Source organism: Poecilia formosa, unplaced genomic scaffold (assembly GCF_000485575.1).
Source record: "Poecilia formosa unplaced genomic scaffold, Poecilia_formosa-5.1.2 Scaffold439, whole genome shotgun sequence".
NCBI classification, from domain to species: Eukaryota; Metazoa; Chordata; class Actinopteri; order Cyprinodontiformes; family Poeciliidae; genus Poecilia; species Poecilia formosa.
In genome coordinates, this window is record NW_006800378.1 from 3,903 (window position 1) to 25,577 (window position 21,675).

At 39.9% G+C, this 21,675-nt stretch overlaps 1 protein-coding gene across 4 annotated transcripts; it reads left to right on the plus strand.

Annotated features, from left to right (window-relative positions):
• Positions 1 to 935: 935 nt before the first annotated feature.
• Positions 936 to 21,165, plus strand: LOC103155634 (equilibrative nucleoside transporter 1). Of its 4 annotated transcripts, none has more exons than XR_001659504.1 (13): positions 936 to 1,052; positions 9,932 to 10,014; positions 10,177 to 10,258; positions 11,089 to 11,243; positions 11,751 to 11,890; positions 13,150 to 13,284; positions 14,801 to 14,898; positions 14,981 to 15,062; positions 15,816 to 15,901; positions 16,169 to 16,280; positions 17,412 to 17,493; positions 19,493 to 19,692; positions 19,946 to 20,038. XR_001659504.1 is itself a non-coding variant. In XM_007577378.2 (13 exons), the coding sequence occupies exons 2-13, from the start codon at positions 9,986 to 9,988 to the stop codon at positions 20,055 to 20,057; spliced, it is 1,317 nt and encodes a 438-aa protein (XP_007577440.1). In that variant the 5' UTR covers positions 938 to 1,052; positions 9,932 to 9,985; the 3' UTR covers positions 20,058 to 21,165. The 4 variants fall into 4 exon arrangements, 3 of the variants coding, with proteins under 3 accessions (XP_007577440.1, XP_007577442.1, XP_007577441.1); XM_007577378.2 differs by having other exon boundaries at positions 938 to 1,052; positions 17,412 to 17,497; positions 19,946 to 21,165; XM_007577380.2 differs by lacking the exon at positions 936 to 1,052 and adding an exon at positions 1,203 to 1,227 and having other exon boundaries at positions 17,412 to 17,497; positions 19,946 to 21,165.
• Positions 21,166 to 21,675: the final 510 nt, after the last annotated feature.

Below are 21,675 nucleotides of genomic sequence, written 5' to 3' on the forward strand. Positions count from 1 at the left end.
TTTTAGGTCACATCTAAATGTAACTTGATTTCAGTTGATTTTAATTTCCAATATTGGCATAAGGAAGATTAAATAGAAATGTGCCTTTTCTTCTTTATAACTATTCACTTCTTTTTGAAGGTTTATCCACTCAAACTCAACGATAAATTGCACTACAGGTACACGTACAATCACACAACAGAGAAAAGACATTTTACTTTTTACATTTTGCATTTTACTTTGCGCATTAATGTGCTTTTAAGAATACTTAATTTGGATTTAAAGACTCAAAAAGCTGAATGAGTTGTTGCGTCTAAAGGTCCTTTGTACAGTTTGGGCCATAAGTTTCCATACGTAGAAAAAAAATAAACATTTATATTGGATAACTGTTTTTATTGCTATAAAGTGCTCTATATGATTACCATTGTTTTGAATACACATATTAATACGTGCACCACTTTGTTGTTGATTTGCAACATTTCCAGTTTTCTGAAACTTGCAAATAAAAAACTTCCTCTTTTGTCAAACGCATCTTCTTGGGTATCTGAAATATACATATAGAAAAAAATAACATTTACATTCTCCTATGTATGGAAACTTATGGGCCACTCTGTGTATTTTTTATGGTGATGTGAAAAGTTTATCTACCACAAAACGCGTTTGAAAAGAGCACCCAGAAAAATGTAGGTTACTCAGAAACTCCCCCTCCTACACAAATTACAGTGACACTTCAGGTACATTTAGAACATATCATTTATGATTTCCGTTCAGTTTTTCGAGGTATGAAAGTTGGAAAGTTATGATGGTGCAACAATCAAACCGTTTCCCTACATATAAACGTAAGTTTTCCATACAAAAAGATAATTTGAAGAGCACAGTACTGTAATGATTTCAGGATCCCTCAGACTTACAAAACATTTACATAAATGTGTCAAACCGTTAAGAGTCTGAACTGTCTCTGATACACGCCCATATCGCTGGTCATCCATTCAGAGTGAGTGAGAAGAGAGCTGCAAAACTAAGCTGTCGCTGTATCTAAACAGACTCAGGCGGACAACACCGACTTTAACACGGTAAGACGTTTCTCTGCTGCTTCTTTACGTGAATAAAATGATGAACACGCCGCAGCCAGTCTGGCTCGGACCGGTTCTTCTCGATGAAGTTTGTCTTCAGCTTCAAAAAACTCAAGTCATGAAAAATAACGGGACAGAATGATAAAATAGCGCCGGCGGACATAATTTAGTGGTTGTAAGACTCTTTTTGTTGTCTTATTTTGCTGTTGCTGAAGTCATAGATGGAAGTTTAATATGTGTGATTTTTGTTTTTTGTTTTTTTAATTGCCGCATTACTTTGTCTGGCTTAAATTTACCGCCATTCGCTTCATCGTGCAATATAGTGAATAAACCCACCGGAACAGTCTCTTCCTGAAGCGGTGAAAACCGTGAACCACGCCGGGCTGAGACTCTGTTCCTTTGGGCGAAATGTTTTAAAACAGCGTCTTTGTTTAGAGTGTCGGAGGTCGGATATTTTTGCTCGAGGTTTAAAATCTTTGCGTAAACATAGAGTATAAAAACACGTGGTTCGCTGTTATAAATGAAGTCTTGAGTGGGAACACGTGGTCCTGGCTGCTGCATCACAGGACAGAGCAGAGATAAGAGGCGAAGCTTTATCAGCTGGTCGATGTCCTGAACGGAAAACATGTTTGTTTCCTTCGCTAAAACACTACGTCTTTATGTACCTTACATGTGTAGTGAATGTCAAAAAGTCTACACTTGTTTGCTTGCTTTTGGTGATATGAACATTTTGATCATAAGTACATCAGGTAAAAACATTTCCAGCGTTAAATGTGGAATATGTCCAGTACAGTTTAGCTGAAAAAACAAACAAACAAAAAAAAAACAGATGTGTTGAAAAAACAACTTCTATAACCTAGGACAAATATATTTCATATCTTCTTGTTTACACACCTAAATAACTTGAAATCAAACTTAGTTGTTCTAGTGAGATTTTCACATGTGGCAGTGGCACAATAGATGGTAAAGAAATATTCAGTTCTGAATAATGATAATAATAATCTGACGTTGCTTTTCTTTGCTTTCAAGAATGAACTGTTCCAATTACCAGTTCATTCTTGTTTCATATTCGGGTTGAATGTGAAGCAAAGGCCTTAATTTACAAGAGAATAAATTCAAGTGAAGAAAATTACACTTTTTGGAAAGGCTAAAGATAAAGTAAAATTAGTGTCTCTATTCCGCCCTGACAGAGCGTTTGTGCTTTTCCCCAACTCCGTTCACCCTGAAGCAAGGAGAAAAAGAGAAGGGTCTTTGTTTTTCAGCAAACAGCTGATGTGAGCCGACATCTGCCCCTCGGTGGGATTTTCTTTTTCACACCTGTTTCAGGATGAGTTGAAGCTAAATCAAAGTCAGAGGGGCATCTGTTTTTTGTTTTTTTTATCGCCTGTGAAGGCAGGATGAACGGAGGTAGTCGTTTTGAGGTATAAAAACTAGATTGAGACTAGAAGGACGCACCAGCCACTGCCCTCTTACTCACTGCCACGTGGTGAGGAGGCGTCACTACAAACTACAGAGGCTGGTAGCTGGAGGTGGGCTCTTCGTTGCTCTCAGAGTGGCGGGAATCATTTGGGGTGGAGAGCTGGCAGGCTGACGACAAAAGACGTCAGACCTTTTAATCCTCCGCCTCACTTAATTGCACTACTCTAAATGTATCTTGTAAGTGACTGTTTCCTTGTCTTGTTATTGTTTCCTGTTCTTGATTGGATCTTTATATATCAGAGATAAAAATGTCAGTGATTCACAGGATTGAAATCACTTACTGTAGCATTGTTTGGGTCCAAACACCGAAACATACCAGGGCTGAGTAAACAGAAGGAAGTATGTACTTTGTTAGCTTCCTGAAGCATTTGCTGTGTCTTAAGTTCAAGGACGTTTCCTCTTAGCTTGTCTTAATGATCCAAATATCAGCCTAATTTCCACTTTTATTGAAAGTGGTTGTTCTTTTTTTAAGGCTTGTGACAAATACAAACTAATTTGTGTGAACAATTGATAACAAACTTTGGCCATAATAGACAAATTGCGTTGCAGATGCTCTGATCAGTGTAATGGTTTTGAATCCAACAGGAAAAATGGGTTACAATGATCACATTTTATGCTTTAAAGCGCACGTCCATAACTTTTATCTGATTCTTCATAAAGATGAACAAAAAGTGTGTCAAAAGAGATGCTGATTTGTGATGCACTTCATGAACAAAACATTAGTTTCCAGTATTTGACCTTCTGATGTTCAGTTGGAACCAAATCATGGAAAACTGATTAATTTTACTCTCTGTCCAGTTGGTTGGCGCACATCTGCTACAGTAAAACATGTTGCAATGTTAGAAAACAAACACCGTCTTGACTCTTTTCTTTCTTTTCCTTCTGGACAATGAATTAATGAAAACTTTATTGCTGTCACAAAGGTTTCAAATGTCTTTCAAGTTTCTCTTACAGCTTAAACAGAAGCATGGTCACTTCTAGCCTAAAACTCAGATGATTCAGAGTTTGATCGCGCTTCATTTCAATGTCACACTCGCATGGTTCACTAACATGATTCGTTCTTTATGGCCCATCAAAGCGACACCCAGTACCAACGCTGTCTACCGTCTCAAAAGGTTTCAAATATTAATAAGTTAATTGTTGCATAACCACAACAGGTGAAAAAAATGCTAGGCTGGTGGTTTCAAGTTAGATGATGCTTGTTTGAAGTAAGGAGAAAACTTGAGTCATTTTGCTGCTTCATTTCCTCATTATTGTTCAAAAGAAGAACCAAAGCAGTTGAACATTTGCGGTTTCTCAAACTCATCTCAACTCTGTGATGTTGGGTAACTTAACCGCCTTGCCTTGCCCAGTGTTCAAGCTTGGGTAGAGACCCGCAGCATCATGAATCCCCCACCATACCTGAAAGTCGGCATTTATCTGTTTTCCTGATGGCTCAATCCTAATCTTGTTTGATCAAAACACATTTCCGGTTTTGGTCTGTTTACTGTTTAGCAAACCATAAGATCTCTAAGTCATGCAGCTGAAATGTAGATACTTGGAGAACTGGTATTCTCAAGATGGCAGCGCTGATATATTTCAATAACTCATCAAACTTGCTAGTAAGCATGCAAGTATGAAATCTCAACCGTCTGTGGATAGAGCGTGCAAAGTGTGCAGTTCGCCTCAGTGTTTTATTGCTTTTACTGAAATAAAAATGTTCTGTTGGTCAAGAGAAATGAGCTTCTGTGGCACTTAATATCCACATTTTGTGAATATTTTCTCTCTCTTTTTTTTTCTTACTTTCAAAGCTTAGCAACTCCAATTTGATATTTGGAGGAAGATTATTAGAAGGTACAAGGACACAGTTTAATATATATTTTCAAGTCTTCCTGCTTCGAGAGGTTATTTATATTTAATAGAAGTGAAGGAAATGTCATGTTGTGTGTCAGAGCTGCTGTTAAAGGCGTTTCCAGAGAAACATTTGGACCTTAATCAATTATTAAAGTCAGTGAATTTACTGTTCTGAAGTCTTATCCACTCAGCAGTAACATCCACCCAGAAGAATGTGGTTGTCAATGTGACCTGGTTGCACTTTTTTGCTGGTCAGACGGTGATAGTTGGTCATATTTCAGCAGGATCCACACAGCTGGTTCTGATTCTTGTCACCAGTGGGTTTCTTTGTCTCTTTATGCATCGTTATCAGGACGCCTGATAATGATGGTTTACTTAAAGTTAATGGTTTACTTTAATCCTGTTTCAGTGAATAATACATGGAGACCATTTTGTAGACATGCTGAATTGATCATTATTTAAAGGGCAGCTTAATGTGTACAAATATCACATGGTTGTTGTTCTTTTGAGGCTGTAATTAATGTTTTATGACCTGATAAGGAGGACAATGCTTTCCTTTCTTTGTTGTCCTGTTATGAAACATTTGATTTGGTTGCAGATAGCTGAACTCTAAGAAACAGGATAAGCATGAATCGGTCTGTAGATGTTTTCTAATTGGTCATCTGAGGACCAATTAGAAAGCCTCAACATGAGTTTTGTCCAAGATATTGTTGTAGTATTTATTCTCATACATATTTGAACTCATTTGGGGTTATATAGATGAAATATTCTTTAAACTTATTTCTAAAAGTGTTCTTGTTACATAGTTTTGGTGTGTTGATTCGTTTCCTCCTGTTACTTCTGAGAAAAACATTCAGGTTTAAATCTGTCCTGATGAAATGGCACTGCTATGTGTGTGCGAGAGAGAGTGTTTCTGCATGTCTGTGTGTGTTTAGCTTCCATAAGCACAAGGAAATGACCTCCAGAAGGATGTTCTATTCCCCTGATCATATGACCAGCATCAAACTATTCCTCAGTCTGATAATAAAGGTAACTCTGTTAGAGATGGCATACAGTGAGGAACATGAACTCGTGTCCTTTTAAACTCCTTCAACATCCACGGCTCTTAAACTTCAGCGTTGTGTTTTCCTCTAATTGCATTTTTTTTATATATCGGCGTGATCCGACTGAATATAAAAATAGAAAAACGAGAACAGAGCTTTAGTTTGAACCTGGTACGTTTCTGTTCCAGTTCTGAATGTCACAGAGAGGACAACCAGTAAATGTGTGAAAGTGCACCACTGCACAGACTGCAAAGTGCTGTGTTTCTGCTGGGCACCGCTCCAGTACCGGGCAACCTTTGCCAATTGGCTCATGAGCGTGGTGCGCTGTGAGAGAGACAGACTTTACAGGAGCATGGCCTTAGCGGTATGTTTTAAACGGGGTCCTGTTGCCGCTGTTGTTGTCTATGATGCTGCTGGCTATGATAAGGTTTGGCTGGCTGAGCGGAGCAGAGAGATTAGACGCTTGTGGTGACAACCAGAGCCAGCTCGGATGTTTTATTTCATAAACATTTTCTTCAAAAACCAGGAGTTCCTGCAGCTTTTCCGGGACAGAGTCCCAGACTTTCCTAGATGCAAGTTTCCAGAGTCAAAGTCTGGAACATTATTGAAGTAAAACAAAATATTACATGATGAATTTTTAGATGATTTCTTCAGTCCAGGAAGAGTTTAGACAAGAACGTGGAGCTGATTAAAACTAGAATGAAAGACAATTGGAAGTGTGGGTTGGTGCAGAGTTTATACACATTTGATAGACAACGATGGATGGATGGATGGATGATGTATGGGAGGTCCGATTTTTGGATTAGTGGATGGATAGATTTTGAGATTCTTTATTTTAATGTATTTTACATCATGTTTATTATATTAACAGTAGAACCAAGAACAAACTCTTGAGAATATAATTTTGTTCTTTATAGCCTTTTGGTTTTTTTTAATTTTTTATTTATTTTTTTTTTATTTGGACCTGGAAAATGTTTGAATCAGATTTCACATTTTCCTAGTTGTTTCAGACTGTAGGATTTTTCCAAACCACAAAGTTTGGGTCGAAGCAACCACACCTACACCAGAGCTAGGTGGAGCTGAACTTAATGGGATCCCTATTGTGTCTCTGAGTTTGTTTTCCACACAAATTACTACATTTTATGAAGATCTTAAAGGAGAAAGATGATAGGTAAAAAAACTAAATTGCTCTCCCACCATGTCAGAAATAGAAGTGTGTGTGTTTCAGAGCTGACTGAACAGCAGTTACTGTTGGGTCGAAATGTAATTATTGGTAAATTTGATAATAGATGTGTACGTTCGGCATCTCTCCTTGGTTCTGTTCAATTACCAGTAGACATGACAGAAGCAGGTCTGTAATTAACCGTTACATAATGTCAGCTATAGCATCTCTTCCAGTTCTGCTGAAAGATGTTTTCTATTCCTTCGGAAAAGAACCTCCTGCGGGTATTTTGGATTTAAAACTGAGCCTACACACAAACACAATGAAGCTCTCAGTTCTTTTAAAACATTCTGGGGACGGATGATAAGATGGATATCATCATGGGAGAACCCAAGATAGCTCCTGGGTTCTCCAGGAATGTCTTTGTTGCAGAAGTAAAGCTGTTTTCCCAGCCCACATTCATGCCTTCCCCAGACAGTGGTTCCTCAGTCCAGTCGCTGCGATCCGTGATTCCTAATGGGTTAATCGTGCGTTAGCTGCATTCATATGTAGGACTCTGTGTGCAAAGTCCTGGGGTAGTCAGGACCAGTCAGATGCACCATGTGATTTGTTACGCCAGTAAACTACATTTGACATTAATGAGGTTTAAGATTGCACAAGTATTTATATTTATGCATCTTGCAGTGTTTGTGTATTTAATTGAAGACTGATTCAGTGGTTTATTTTTCTTTGTACCATCATTCAGGTTTAGTTTTTTTCACCTTGATGATCCAAACACTTTTCAATCAATTCATGAAAATGCTCAAAAAATTGTGAATTACGGCAATAATGCAATGTTTCTAGGATTTACTTTAAATCAAATTAACAAATGCATTAACTTTTTGTCTCCGGTATAGTCCATAAGTGTGATTTGATCTGAAAAACAGGAACTTCTTTGTGTCAGTACGTAACTTCTCATTGGAGCTGAGAAAAATCAGATGCGGTGTTGCCCAGGGCTCCAGCTTGGAGCCCCTCTTAATATTAACATTCCCCTTCTAGCTCAGATTATAATAAGTAATAGTAATAGCTTTTGTAGCTGTGCAGATGATACTCAGGTCTACATTATGTCACCAGGTGACTCTGAACCCATTCAAGCATCAAACAGATGCTTGGAACAAATCAATGTGTGGATGAAAGTTCTTCAGATGAACAAAACGAAATGGTTTTCAAACCAGAGGAAGAATGATCAAGACACACAGGTCGAGTTATTTGACAACCAAATTTGCCTTCATCTAGTTCTTTGCAATTTGCAAAATTGTAGATGATGTGTTGAAGTGAGGTTAAAACATGCACGTGTCCCGTCACATTGAGTGTTATTTTAGCTAGGACAGTGAAAACAGGATAAAAACAGTAAAAAGCGAGCGGGCTGGGGTGCCTGCTTGCTTTTTGTTTGTGGTCATTTCGCTGAGGACCAAATGCAGGACCAAACATCGCTCCATAATTGCTCGAGAGTTTACGTCGATGTGCCAGGGATGGTCACATGTGCGTGAGAGGAATGTGAATGTAAAGCTGCACAACAGGGGCTGGGTTGAGGATCCTCGAGTTCTCAGAGGCTGGAGGAGGAGATGCAGAGTGGGCCAGGTCTAGTGTTTAGCAGGGTGTTAACCTAGTGAACCTCTCTGTGGTATAAATGAGGCGTGCGGAGCTTGTTCAGCCATTGTGTTATTCGATGAGAGGAAGCTGGAGTCTCCAGTGCTGGACAGTAAGTCTCTTTTGTTTCAGGGTACTTTGTCACGTTTTGTTATTCAGAGAGTGTAGAGAAATGTGTTGAGATATTGCGGCATTCTGAATTGTGACTTTTGCAGTCGTTGCCTAACTTTATCCATAAGCGGTAAGGTTTCTGTAAACTGTTTGCTGCATTTGACCACCTTCTGCTGTTGCGGCTGCATAATGACTGAAACATTTCCAATTAGGAAGGAGAGTTGTTGCCACATCTGTTTCTTAAGATTTGTGATGCTCTGCCAACTCAGCTGGCCAGAAGCCACAGCGATTTCTGCTGAAAAGTTAATCTGCCGGTTTCATCTGAAAACAAGACTCCACGATCGTTTGACAGGCTGAAATCTGCTCTTCTTCTTTCTGCTGATGTCTACTTGAGCAGCCTGTGCCAGCTTGCTGCCAAGTTTTAGTTCTTGCTTTTATAAATAATGTCGCTGCCTGGAAAATAACAATTTGTGAATTAATTAACCTACAGCAGAAGCTTGGGACACAGTATGTAAATATAATTAGTTACCAGATGGGGAGGAAAAAGTAGCTCTGAACATTTAAAATAAACAGCACTGCCTCCAAAACACCAAATCTAAACAAATGGAGATATTACAAACATACAAAGATCGGAATATTTGTTACTTATTCAAGGTTTCCCCCAGAAAACTTGCTAAACATCCAGCGGCTGTTGTGTTTTTGAGTTAAAAAAATGTTTACAGTTGACAGGAAATTTGAAAATATCACTCGATAATTACCATATTTAAGGCACACCGGATTATAAGGCACACCTTCAATGAATGGCCTATTTTAAAACTTTTTTCATATATAAGGCGCACCGCATTATAAGGCGCATAGAATAGACGCTACAGTAGAGGCTGGAGTTACGTTATGCATCCACTAGATGGAGCTGCACTAAAGTGAATGTCAACAAAACAGTTCGACTCCAGTCGGCGAGGAGAGCCTTCCGCGACTGGGCCGGAATGTGGCCGGACGATGGTCACCCTTCTCTGTTCGTGGAGAACGTGGTGCTAAATGACCTGCAGACGACCTGATTCTGGTTTGTAAAAAAGTCTAACTTTTATAAACCAGTGTCCTGACAACTAACCCAGCATGCACCGCACGCTTCTTCTTCTACGGCTGAAAATGAAGTCGGTAGCTGCTTACCGTAGTTGCTAGACCTGTTGGGGCTCAATATTGGTCCATATATAAGGCGCACCGGATTATGAGGCGCACTGTCGACTTTTGAGGAAATTGAAGGTTTTTCGGTGTGTCTTGTAGTGTGGAAAATACGGTATGTGCTATTGAAAGATTGGAAGATTAACACCTGAACACCAACTATACAGTCTTAATAAATGCAAACATTTTAAAAACACTTAAATAAATAAGCAATGCTTAGCCTGGTGGGGGCACAAGTGAAGCCTGGTGGCCCGCCAGACTTATAATACACTGAGGGAAACCCTGTTATTGTAACATATTAACATTCAGTATGAACCAGATCAGTTTTTTCCATATTTTAGAACATCTATTTACATGAAGAAGGAATAGATTCTGCTGATTGTGGTAAAATATCAATTTTAGCTCGCTGATGTTTTTTTTTTTTTTTTTTTTGTTCATTTCAGACCTGGTGCCCCCCGATCAAAGACTGAACACAAACCAGACACAGACCGAAAACCATGACGGCCATCAACGCACCTCAGGACAGGTGAGACACGTTACTGTAAACCAGAGATAACATCTCTGTGTTGAACGAAACGCTCCTGTCTTCAGCATCTGTCTGTTGACAACCAGACCTGATGAAATCAGCTTGTTGATCTAAAGACAAACGGCTTCACTGACGAACTCTCGTCTGGATTTCCTTTCTCAGATACCACGCAGTATGGATTATTTTCTTCATCCTGGGCTTGGGAACACTTTTACCGTGGAATTTCTTCATGACAGCAACAATGGTAGGATGTTCAAGATGTTTCTTCATCTTACCAGAGAGCCTATTGTATTTTACTGCACAACCTAAACTAACTGTAAATTCACATATTAATCAGCGTATCTGAAATAATCCAGTTAGGTGGATTTATCTTGATCCTTTACAAATTTAAATTATTTTTATGAGCAATAAGAAATGCTGACTTTTCTAAAAAATAAGACTAGTTAGGAAAATGACAGAAATTTTATGTTGAAATAGTTTCTCCTCATGGCACCCTGATTGCCTCACATAATATTTTTTTTCAGTACTTCCACATTTTTCATGTTTAATTCACAAATATGAATGTGCAAGAGACCAAAAGGAACCAGTGCATCGTCCGGTTGTTCTCTCTGTTAATCTTGTGAGAAAAACATCAGACCAGTTTGTAGTTTTCTCCAGGTCACACAAGAATCACATTTTTATTTTTTCCCATTTGCAAACTCTATGTCTGGCAGAAAAGAACCGCTGAACAAACCATCCCCACAATGAAACATGGAGGAAGAAGAATCATGCTGTGGGAACCATTTTCTCCAGCCGTGATAACGAGCTGGTCAGAGTTAACAGGAAATAGTTTATCTTCCAGCATGACGCATCTTTGATTTGAGAGATTGAAGAGTTTGAAAACTGAAGCTTACAGTTTCTCTCCATTTAATCTGACTGAGTTTTAGCTTCTTTAGCAAAAAACGTCAGTCCAGATGTGCAAAGCTGGTAGAGACAAATCCCCCCCAAAAAACATTTTAGTAATTTGTGTTCTGCTCTGAGGCAGTGGGAGAGCTGCACTAATGCATCCGCACTCCTCTCTCTGCTCTCCTTCAGTACTTCACAAGCCGACTGAAAGATCCGATAGCCGAAAACAACAATGCGACTTCAGAACGCAACGTGCTGGAGTCAAAGTTCAGCAACGTCATGACGCTGTGCGCCATGGTGCCTCTGCTCATTTTCACCTGCCTCAACTCCTTCATACACCAAAGGTAACGCTCGTCTTCTTCGCCACACGAAGTCAAACATGCTCAGTCACTGTTTGGAAATATCTCTAATAACTGTGGTAGATCCACAGGATGTTTTTTTTTTTTTTACTTTTTAAAGTAGCTGCTCCTTTGCTATATTTACTGAAGGAGAGATCATGCAACATGAGACCCGGCAAAGCATCCGCTTTATCCTCTCCTAAGGGATGTGTCTTTATGTTGTGTTTGCTTTAATTAGACTTCAGTGAATGTTTTCCTTGAACAAACACAGGCATATTTATGTTTCCCACTTCCCTCTTTTCACCTTGAATTTTCTCTTTCTTTTTTTTTTACACCTACTTTATTTTGGTTTCCTTCTGCTTCCTGCCACAGAAGAAAAGCTGGGACATCGTGACTTTCCAGCATTTCCCTTTTTGCGCTTTACATTTATTCTAAAACTTATTTTGTTAGAATCGTGGTCAGAAAACAGGCGAATGATTTTCTCTCACTCTGTATCGCTCTGCTTTGTTTCAGAATCCCTCAGAAGCTGCGCATCTCAGGCAGCCTGGCTGTCATCTTCCTCGTTTTCATGGTGACGGCCATCATGGTCAAAGTGGACGTAGAGCCTGTTCCCTTCTTCACCCTCACCATGATTAAGATTGTCTGCATCAACTGTAAGTGGTTTTGTTACATCTGAAGTTTTAAAACGATAAACCCTCTGTGGAGTCGCTCACAGACCATGTTCCTGTTTTGCAACATATGTTGACATATTTTTACTTGTCTAAGCATGAGAAAATTAAGAAGATTGTGTGGGAGATTGTGTCCTTTCACGTCTTTAAAGACTGAGTTTAGCTTTTGATACAATCTTCGTTTAAATAGTGCATGAACACTGGGATCGATGATGTGGATCTCCAGCCTTCCTCCATGTCAGAACTGAGGGTTTTACTTTTGTTGCTCATAATCTTGTATTTATTTGATTTGATTTATTTATGTCACTGAAATGAAAGGCAAAAAAATAAATACTAAACTAGAGGAGCTTAATAATCAGGTTATAGGTAAAGACAAACAGGAAGGTCGGGTGTTTTCAGTTTTAGCTCACTGACACATTTTCATATGTATAGATTACTTAACTATCATTTCTTAAAATGTTTTGAAACATACATTTACTTTAAAGACAAAAATATATAAATGGGATTCATGAAGGTTGAGAACTCTCGCCAACTTTGACCCCATGATCCAATATGGCTTCCGTTAAATGCAGTAAAAGCTGCTGTAACAAACAAATTATTTTCAGTGCTGCCTATTTGTATCTCATTAGCACAGTGGTACACATAGTAATGTACAAAATATGTTTATTAGTATGTTCTTTTAGGTTTCCGGTGGATAATATGCGCAACATTAGCAAACTGAGGGCAAAGTGACTTCAGCATTAAACCTTGGCCTAGTTAAAGCAACCTTGTATAAATGGTGGAGCTCTTCTGTCGGACTGAATTAGACTTGTCTTCTTCCAGGTCCGTTTCACATTAGGAATTTTGTAGCGATGGGAAAACCTCCAAGAGCATGCAGCACATAGCATAGCTTCACGCTGGGATTCTCAACGCACTCTCTTCTCGCTGCGTTTGTTTATTCGCAACAAGTCACAGCACAGCGGGAATAAGCTCATCCTCTTTCTTCTCCCATTGGGTCGGTTCTGACCTGCTTGTTCTCATGCACGAGGAGCCCGATGTGTTTTTATTTCTTTCTTTAAAGGAGAACATGATGACCTCTGGAGCTTTGATATTCAGCTCATTATTTCTGCATGCAGCTCAGACTCATATCATTCTGTGGTTAAGGAAGTCTTTTCTGTAGCGGAGTAATGGTTTAGTTTCTCTTCTTTGTGTCTTTCTATGTGCTCCTCTGTGTTTTAAGCCATTTGGTGTTCGTGTCTCTCCAGCGTTCGGCGCCGTTCTCCAGGGCAGTCTGTTTGGACTCGCAGGGATTCTGCCCGCCTCCTACACCACTCCCATCATGAGCGGTCAGGGTCTGGCCGGCACCTTCGCTGCCTTCTCCATGATCTGCGCCCTGGCCAGTAAGCATCGCTCACAAAACGCACCACTAGACCACATCTATTGCCAGACACACACACACACACACCTTTCTAACACTCTGATGGCAGCGCTTTCTACAAAGTTCTGGTCTAGTCAAAGCACAGCTGCGCACACTAGTGGTGGTTCTGGTTTACCTAAGGCACTTTTCCACTGGTTCGGTTCTGCACCAGGTAGTGAGCTTTTCCGTTCCGCGGTCTATTCCTCGTATTGTTGGCGGGACGTGAGCAGCTGCAGTAGCTGCTGTGTTCGGCTTTCTGCTGATGTTTGTTGAGGTTCTGGTTCTGCTGGATTAAAATAAGTCCAGATATTTAACTTTGTCTTATAGAAATTCAATGCTGGCCCAAACATAATGATGAAGGCCCAGATCAGATGATTATTTCACCATGAATGTAAATTTAATTACAACCTTTTGAATTTAGGCAATGGAGTCAAAAGATGTAAACCAGTAGCTATGCATAAACTTTATTATTATTATTATTATTTAAACCAAATGAAACATAAAATTCAGTTAATATTATGTAGTTCCTGTGTTTCACACAGCAGTTCCGTCAGAAAGCTGGCCGCTGTGGTTCTGTCCGTGTTTCAGAGATGCTAGCAGCGCTGCTAATCCACGGTCAAACTTTCCGCATGTGTTCCTGCTGCTGCTCCTGATTATTCTCATGATTAAACTCCTGCATGCAGTTCTCTGATGGCACGTCCGCGATCTAAAGCTAAACTCTAAACGCTAAGGGTCGTTTTGGAGTCGTCAGTGACGTAAATCACGAGACGAACAATGACTGCCATCAGCTGTCAATCAAATGGTTTTGGTGCCGTACGTCGATCGGTTCTGCTGGTACTACGAACCGAGACCGTACGGGTTCGAGGCGGGCCAGTGGAAGAGCTGCAGGTTCAACTCACAGCTGATGGATCTGCAGTTTCTGTTTCACACAAACCTGAATAGATCCGGTTTAATCATCACTGAGGCTCTTGAGAAACAATAAACAAGATGATTTAGCAGCCTCAGTACTGATTCTCCCACACATGTTTATTATTAAATATGCTTAGTAATGAGTCTATGTCTTGGGTAATTATAGATAAACTCCCCCGTAAGGACTGGCTGCTTGGTAACGAATCTCTTTCTTAGAAGTTGTTTATCTTTCAATAAAAACTGCTGGGACTTTTTTCGGTTAGTTTAGCTGCTAACTCCGGCTTTATGAGCCACTCGCCTCCACATTTCACTGCTCGAAAGGGATTTACACTTTATTTCTTAATGAACCCGTCACACCACCTCATATAAAGTTCCCTAATTTCTCAGTTAACGCTGCTATTAACCAGATTCTCAAGAGCAAAATATGTTTTAATTAAAAATTAGAATCATCCACATGATATTTTTCCAATTTGGACACATTTGCACATTGAAACATGTATTTGATAATAATTACACCACCGGATATTCTTTTTTTTTTCTGAATATAGATGTTAAAAAGACATTATAATTTTGTGATTTTGTATCTTCAGGTGGGTCAAAGCTGCAGGACAGCGCTTTTGGTTACTTCATCACGGCGTGCGTCGTTATTCTTCTGGCCATAACGTCCTACTTCGTGCTGCCCAAGATGGTAAAACTCACCAACTCTGACACTAGCTCTGCTTTTCTTGCCGTCCTCGTTAACGTCGTGATGGTTGTGTTTTCGTCACCAGGAGTTCTTCCAGTTCTACATGGAGAGTAACGGATCGGCACCATCTGCTGACGAGGAAAACAAGATGGACTTACTGAAGAAAGGTACAGGAAACATTATCGCATGTCTGCTCTATTTGAAACGGAGAATGCTAAACTGAGTTACTCAGCAGAAAGATGCTGCAATATCTGTGAACAAAAATAACCTGTTAGCCTCTAATAGACTTTAGCTTTCCATCTGAGAAATGCCAGGAAGTCTGCATGCGGTTTTTATTTTTACATCACGAGAAACAGCCAACTATTTTTGCAAAGTTCAGCATTATTTTATTTTATGTTTTATTTTTTTGCTGAATGCAAAGTTTTCAGTTCTTTCTGCAGTCTGGAGTTAAATTTAAAATCCGGGTGCTCACCTGGCATTCAACTCCACCTGTCGCTGCAAAACCGGGAGCCTGTTTTCTTCCTGGCGGCAAAACAAACAAGTGTATTTTCTACCAGACTTTCCAAAAAAAGTGCTACGCTCTGCTTTGGCGAATATTGTCTTTTCAGACTCTGATTGTTGCTTGACTGGAAACAACTGGAAACTTCTGAAATGACATTTGATCCAGCAGAGATTAGAAACCGAGACGCTTCTCCAACTTTCCGTTTGGAGACAGTAAATCCATGTGACATGTCTAGGCAGAACCGTCTGCAGTGGGAAAATGTAATCATATTTTGCTTGTGACTTGACTGTGTGTGTGTGTGTGTGTGTGTGTGTGTGTGTGTGTTGGGTTGTTGATGTTTGGTTTGGCTACTGAAGAAAGGTACAGGAAATGATCTCAAACTAAAACCTTATCTTGGTTTGTTTATTTTGTTGCTCAGACAATCAGGACGAGAAGCGTCCGGGGACGGATCTGATGGAGGAGGAATCCAGCGGCGGCACGTCTGTCTTCAACATCTTCAAACGGGTCCGAATCATCGGCTGCTCACATCTTATTAGTGATGACTTAAAGTGGAAAAACCTACAGAAATGTTGATAATTTAAGCTTAATGTGTCTCCTTCAACCTCTCAGCTTTCAGTAAATGTAGTAAAACACGTGGTCAGACGTTTCAGTGTTTTTAAATTAGCATGTTGTCAGATGTTGCGTCGTCGCTGCAGAGAGGCGACCAGATGTACGACGATGACAGAGACGGAGAATAATATCGATAATGTCATCCTTGTGCTCTCTGCTCAGATCTGGGTGATGGCTCTGTCTGTGTGCTTCATCTTCACCGTCACCATAGGAACGTTCCCGGCGGTGACCGTAGACGTCAGTTCGACGGTGGCGACCAGCGGCGGCGCCTGGGGTGAGTCTGGGACAAGAGATTATAACCCATAATGCAATAAAATAAAGTTCCCAGTGCCTAAAAAAGTTCCTGCAATATTTCAGGATTTTGGGAGAAATCGTCTCTCTTAAATCGCTTTTTTTTTTTTTTTAATTACTAAAATCAAGAAATTTTTCAGTTTTATCCTAACTTATTAAGGTGGTCCTTCAAGTACCATCAGTAATGTTTTGTCTAAAATTGACTTTTAAGTTTGGAAGTTATTGTGAGTAAATTTGTGAAAAATAAAGTGAATCATTTCTGAATAATTTTAGTCGGATTTAAAGGTTTAAAACTTCAGTTTTTGGCACGAGATCGTGCTGCTGCTTGAAAACTGAAATTAATTTAATGGATGTCACTTAACGAGGAGAATGCCGTGTTTTCACATCATCTTCACCTCGGCCTCCATTTTACATAAATGTTTGATTTCTAGTGCATTATAAGAAGGGCTGGGTGAAATGGCTTAAAAATAAAATCTCCTTGGTTTCCTGTTTTCAAGTTTACTCCACGTTTACCAGAACATCTTAAAATAACAAGCAAAAAGGCGTTTTAATGAGAAAAAGAGCTTCTGCAGAGTTATCAAGATCTGCTAGAGGAGCTCAGTCCGTCGTTTCAAAGTCCTGCTGCTGATAATATTTTGATAGTGACATGCTGAAAGATTAAGAATGTCTTTATCTTTAAAAGTGATACCAGAGTACAACTTCACAAGATGCTGAAACGCCTCGTTTTATTTTATTTAGCGTGTCGGAGTTCTCACAATGTTGTGACTTTGCTCTGGCAATATTGAAACGCTCTTCCGGTATTTTTTTCCAACTTTATTGTCTTACAATTTTATTTTCTTATTATCACAGCTGTATTTTTGTAAAATTATATCTTTATTATTGTACTTTTTTTTTTTTTTTAAAGCCCTTAATATTTGAGTTGATCTGAATTGAAAGTCCAAATAAAAGATGGCCGCCCTGGGCGTGCTGACATTGTTCCCATCAGCAGACAGGTGACCAGAGGTACACCTATAAAAATTAAAACTTCAAAAACCAAAAATTGAGTCGATAAAGTCGATTTATCGCCCGGTCATGTTTCCGTTTTAAAAGTCTCTTTGCTTTGATCTTTCTCCAGATACGTACTTCATCCCCGTGTCGTGTTTCCTCCTCTTCAACGTGATGGACTGGGGCGGCAGGAGCCTGACGGCCGTCTGCATGTGGGTCAGTAACGGCGCCGATACGCTGATTTAACCGCAACACACCAACAGACCCATCTGTACGTCTGCAGGAGAGCCTCTTTAAACCATCCATGAATCTGCAGGAACAGCAGAGAGAGAGTACTCTCTGCTGTTCCTGCATGTGAGGAACGCTGGAAAAACAAAAGTTGTTTCCTGTTGAACGTCCAGAAGGCGAGTTTATTTGCTGAGATCAGAGGTTTGCTTTGGAGAGCAGTCTGTGTCTTTTCTTTCCGAGCGAAGGAAGTCTCTCTAAAGGTCCGAGGAAAAAAACCCGGTGGGGATCCTGAAAGAACAATGGTGGAGGGGTCAAAGACACTGAACTAAATGACTCTTAGACTCATTCAGACATTTGTGGATTATTTCTCAGCAGCAATAAAAAAAACATTTATAGTGCAGAAACATGAATTTGCAGCTTTTATCGTAAATGGATGAATTCATGCGGTAGTTTTCTAGAACTGACGACTGAAGCACTTTGCACAAGAGCTGCATTCATCCAGTCAGACAATGAACAAAGACAACTAACTCTACCCACTGATCCACTGTAAATGCATTTAAAAGCACACAGAAATACATATTTACCAGGTTAATATTTGACGAAAAAACAATAAGACAACGTATTATTTGCATTTGCAGGACAAACACGTGCAAACTCTGCAAATTTATCTGCACACGGAGTCAACAAGAGAGCCGTCAGCTGACATGACGGAAAAAATGATGCAACGTCTTCAGTTTGGTAAAAGATGCCGTTTCTTCCCAGTCAAAACCAAACAAAGAGGGAAGTTTGCAAAAGGAAATCATGTCTCGAGACATCTTTTCTTTGATGGTGAAGTCATTTTCCTGGAGGTTTCCCTCGTTTCCTAACCGGCTCTTAAATCTCTCCAAATCAACACAGGCCGGTTCAACTGGATGACATTCAGTCCAGATCTCAATTCAGCTGGAAAAAAAAAAAGGATTATGCTGGCGCTTGTGCTGCTTTATGCAAGCTGAGATATTTCAGATCTCAGCTTGATCTGAAAACGACATATTTTATTTTTAGACATGTTTTTACAAAGCTAGATTGAAAATAGTTTCATGTTTTCTCTGATTTGTATGGGTTTTTTTTGTTTGTTTTTTGCTGAAAGGTAAAACCATTGACTAATTCATGGAAATGTTGGTTTCTATCCCAAGACAACATGGAGGTTATTATTCAGAAAGTCAAGAAAAAAGGGAAAACCGTAGAAGTTTTAATTTCCTGCGAACGAGCTGACCGGATTTGAAGGAATCAAGAATAAACGGAGTACAGTTACGGCACAAACTCGCCGCAGAGGAATGCGGCTCCGTGACGGTCAGCTGCTGCGGGAGCATGTGAGCTCGTTTATCATCGTCAGATGAAGACGCTCTGATTGGATTTTCCTGGTCCTGCAGTTGACCGCTCTGTGAAATCTCCTCATCCCGTGATAAACACTGAACTGCTGCCTGGTTGGCGCACAGAGACGATGATGTCAGGGAATGATGGCGGCAGATAATGTTTCCGACGGGGATAATGAGGTTATCTTGCCTTTCACTGGTGAAATTTGTAAAACTGTTCGTCGCAAATGTTCTCAAATCAGGATGAGGCTTTGAGAAAGTGTTTTGATTCAACGTTGTAGAAAAATACTTATAAAATGATATTTTTGCTATTTTCTCCACTTTTGGCTCCTGTAGAGCATCGATAAACAGTAAATTCCAAATATATGATTAAATGCAGTGACCAGTGATATAAATCACACTTTGACGTCCTGAAGAAGACTGTTTCAAACGGTAATGTTGGTCCAGATCAGTATTTGTGGGTCATTTATCACGATCACACCACCATGCAGTCACAGACATACAGTTGCCACAAAATATCACGTGAAATTATACGCCCAAGTGTAGACAGTTGCTCTTACTGTGTTTATCGCTCAGTACTCCGTATACTTGAAGTTCTGACCCGTCCCGTGTCGTCCCTCTGTGTGTCCAGCCGGGTAAGGACAGCATCTGGCTTCCTGTCCTGTGTGGCGTCAGAGTCGTCTTCATCCCGCTCTTCATGCTCTGCAACGTCAACCCTCGGAAATACCTCCCCGTGTGGTTCGCTCACGACGCCTGGTACATCGCCTTTATGATCTTCTTCGCCTTCTCCAACGGATACCTGGCCAGCCTCTGCATGTGCTTCGGACCCAAGTAAGGCTTTCGGACCGTCTCTGACCTCCGGTGACGTTGCTCAGCCATAATTAGATGGAAAGCTGTCAAGGGTTGATTGGTTTAAATGTTTGAACCACTGTGAGCTGAAGTCTGGACTGAGCCACATTTAATTACTGTAAATAGACAAACTATGACGTGTTTAGAGGAGAAATGCTAATTCTATCCTCTGCTACGATCTCGGGTGTTTCAGGTACTCTCCTAGTAAACTCTTGTGTGATTTGTTTTTCTGCAGGAAGGTACCGCAGCATCAGGCGGAGACGGCAGGCACAATCATGGCCTTCTTCCTGTCCCTCGGCTTGGCGCTGGGCGCTGGGGTCTCCTTTGCTATCCGGGCCGTGATCTAAACCCCGAGTTTGTGTTGTACATAAGACCGCTTCACCCTCATCACCTCCACCCGACATGAGCCTGTCTGGGGTGGAGGAGCAGAAACCAGGGAGGACTAAAAAAACAAAAAAAAACCCTCGGCCCTTCACGTGTTGAGCAGGAACTCGTCCTGCCAAAAGCTAAAATGTGTTAATTTAATGTTTTTATTTTTTACTCCAGATTCAGGAAATTTGTTTACTTTAAACCAAATGTGTTACAAAAGCTCTAGATGCTACAGTCGAGTGTTTAAGCAACAATGCTTTTATAAAACTTTCTTGTCCTTCTTGATCAGTTTTCAGAAATGACAGAAACATCGTTATAGATGCGTTCAGATGACATCTGGTCACAGCTGCATACGCAGCGGTGAGAGATGCGGCTCCTCAACGCGCCAGTATTTATAACCAGTAGGTACGATTTATAAGCTGTGATCATGAATACGATGTTAGTTATAACAGATGTAAAAACGCCACTTAGTGCTGAACTGCAAGCTCCTGTGAAGAAACCAAATACACAAAGACGAGACGGGAACACAATGGACTGAAGGGACGCTCCCTGCTAACAAACCACAATAACAGAAACAGTGTAAAGATTAATTTTTGTCCTGAAGATTGTTTTTCTCTGTCAGCAGTGATCTGGATTCATTATTTGTTTTAGATCAGATGACATTTTGACTTGAATGGAAAATATTGTCTGTTCAGATTTTAATCCCACATTTCGTGTTATTTTTTTTTGTTTTGTTACACCAAGCATGTGGTTTTGAATGACTGCAACGTAACATGCAGCTTACATTAATTTGAAAAGTGATTAAATCAGGAAGAGTGCCATTTTTTTATGCTTCTTTTAAAATTAGGTTTTTATACAAGCAATAGTTTATAATGTCTTCCAAGCACTCACTTCAGAACTACAGTACATGTGTGTATTTTTGTTTATGTTTATTAGTATTTTATAAGTCTGCTTTAGATGTCCAGTATTGACCAGATATAGACCACCACCAGTTGTACACATCGTAACCAACAAATGCTTTAAAAGCAGTCTAAGTGTTATGAGCTTACAGTATTTAATGGAAGAATAAATCGTTTTTTAAAAACATCGACTCCTCCTGGTGGTCATTTGTGGAACTTCGTATCACCGCGTGTAATGAATCTATGCTCTTCACTTTGTGAACTGAATTCCTGACAACTTTTCAATGATAGATCTGTTGAACATTAAACTCCAGCAAATAACCCACAACTTCCCTTTAAAGATGGCTCAATATCTTGCATTTAAAATAAAGTGTAAACAATCCTGTAAACTAGGAAAATAGCGAATTTCATGTCGTTGGAAGAAACAATTTTACGTTTTACGCCGAGATTTTCCATAAGCAATGTGTTCGTAGCATTTATCTTTTGCCGCTTGTTTCATACTTGGTCATTTATTCCCATGATTGCGGCAACAGTGATCATGGTCTTTAATCGGTGCCTTTTAAATTTCTATATCTTAGCAATTGATTGTCTTTAGCTTACCACTCGTTTCCTTGCAGTTGGCGCCATCATGTGGTTAAATTAAACCATTGCAAGAACATTTCAAAACGAGTTTCGTCTTCAAATTATGCAATTGCTT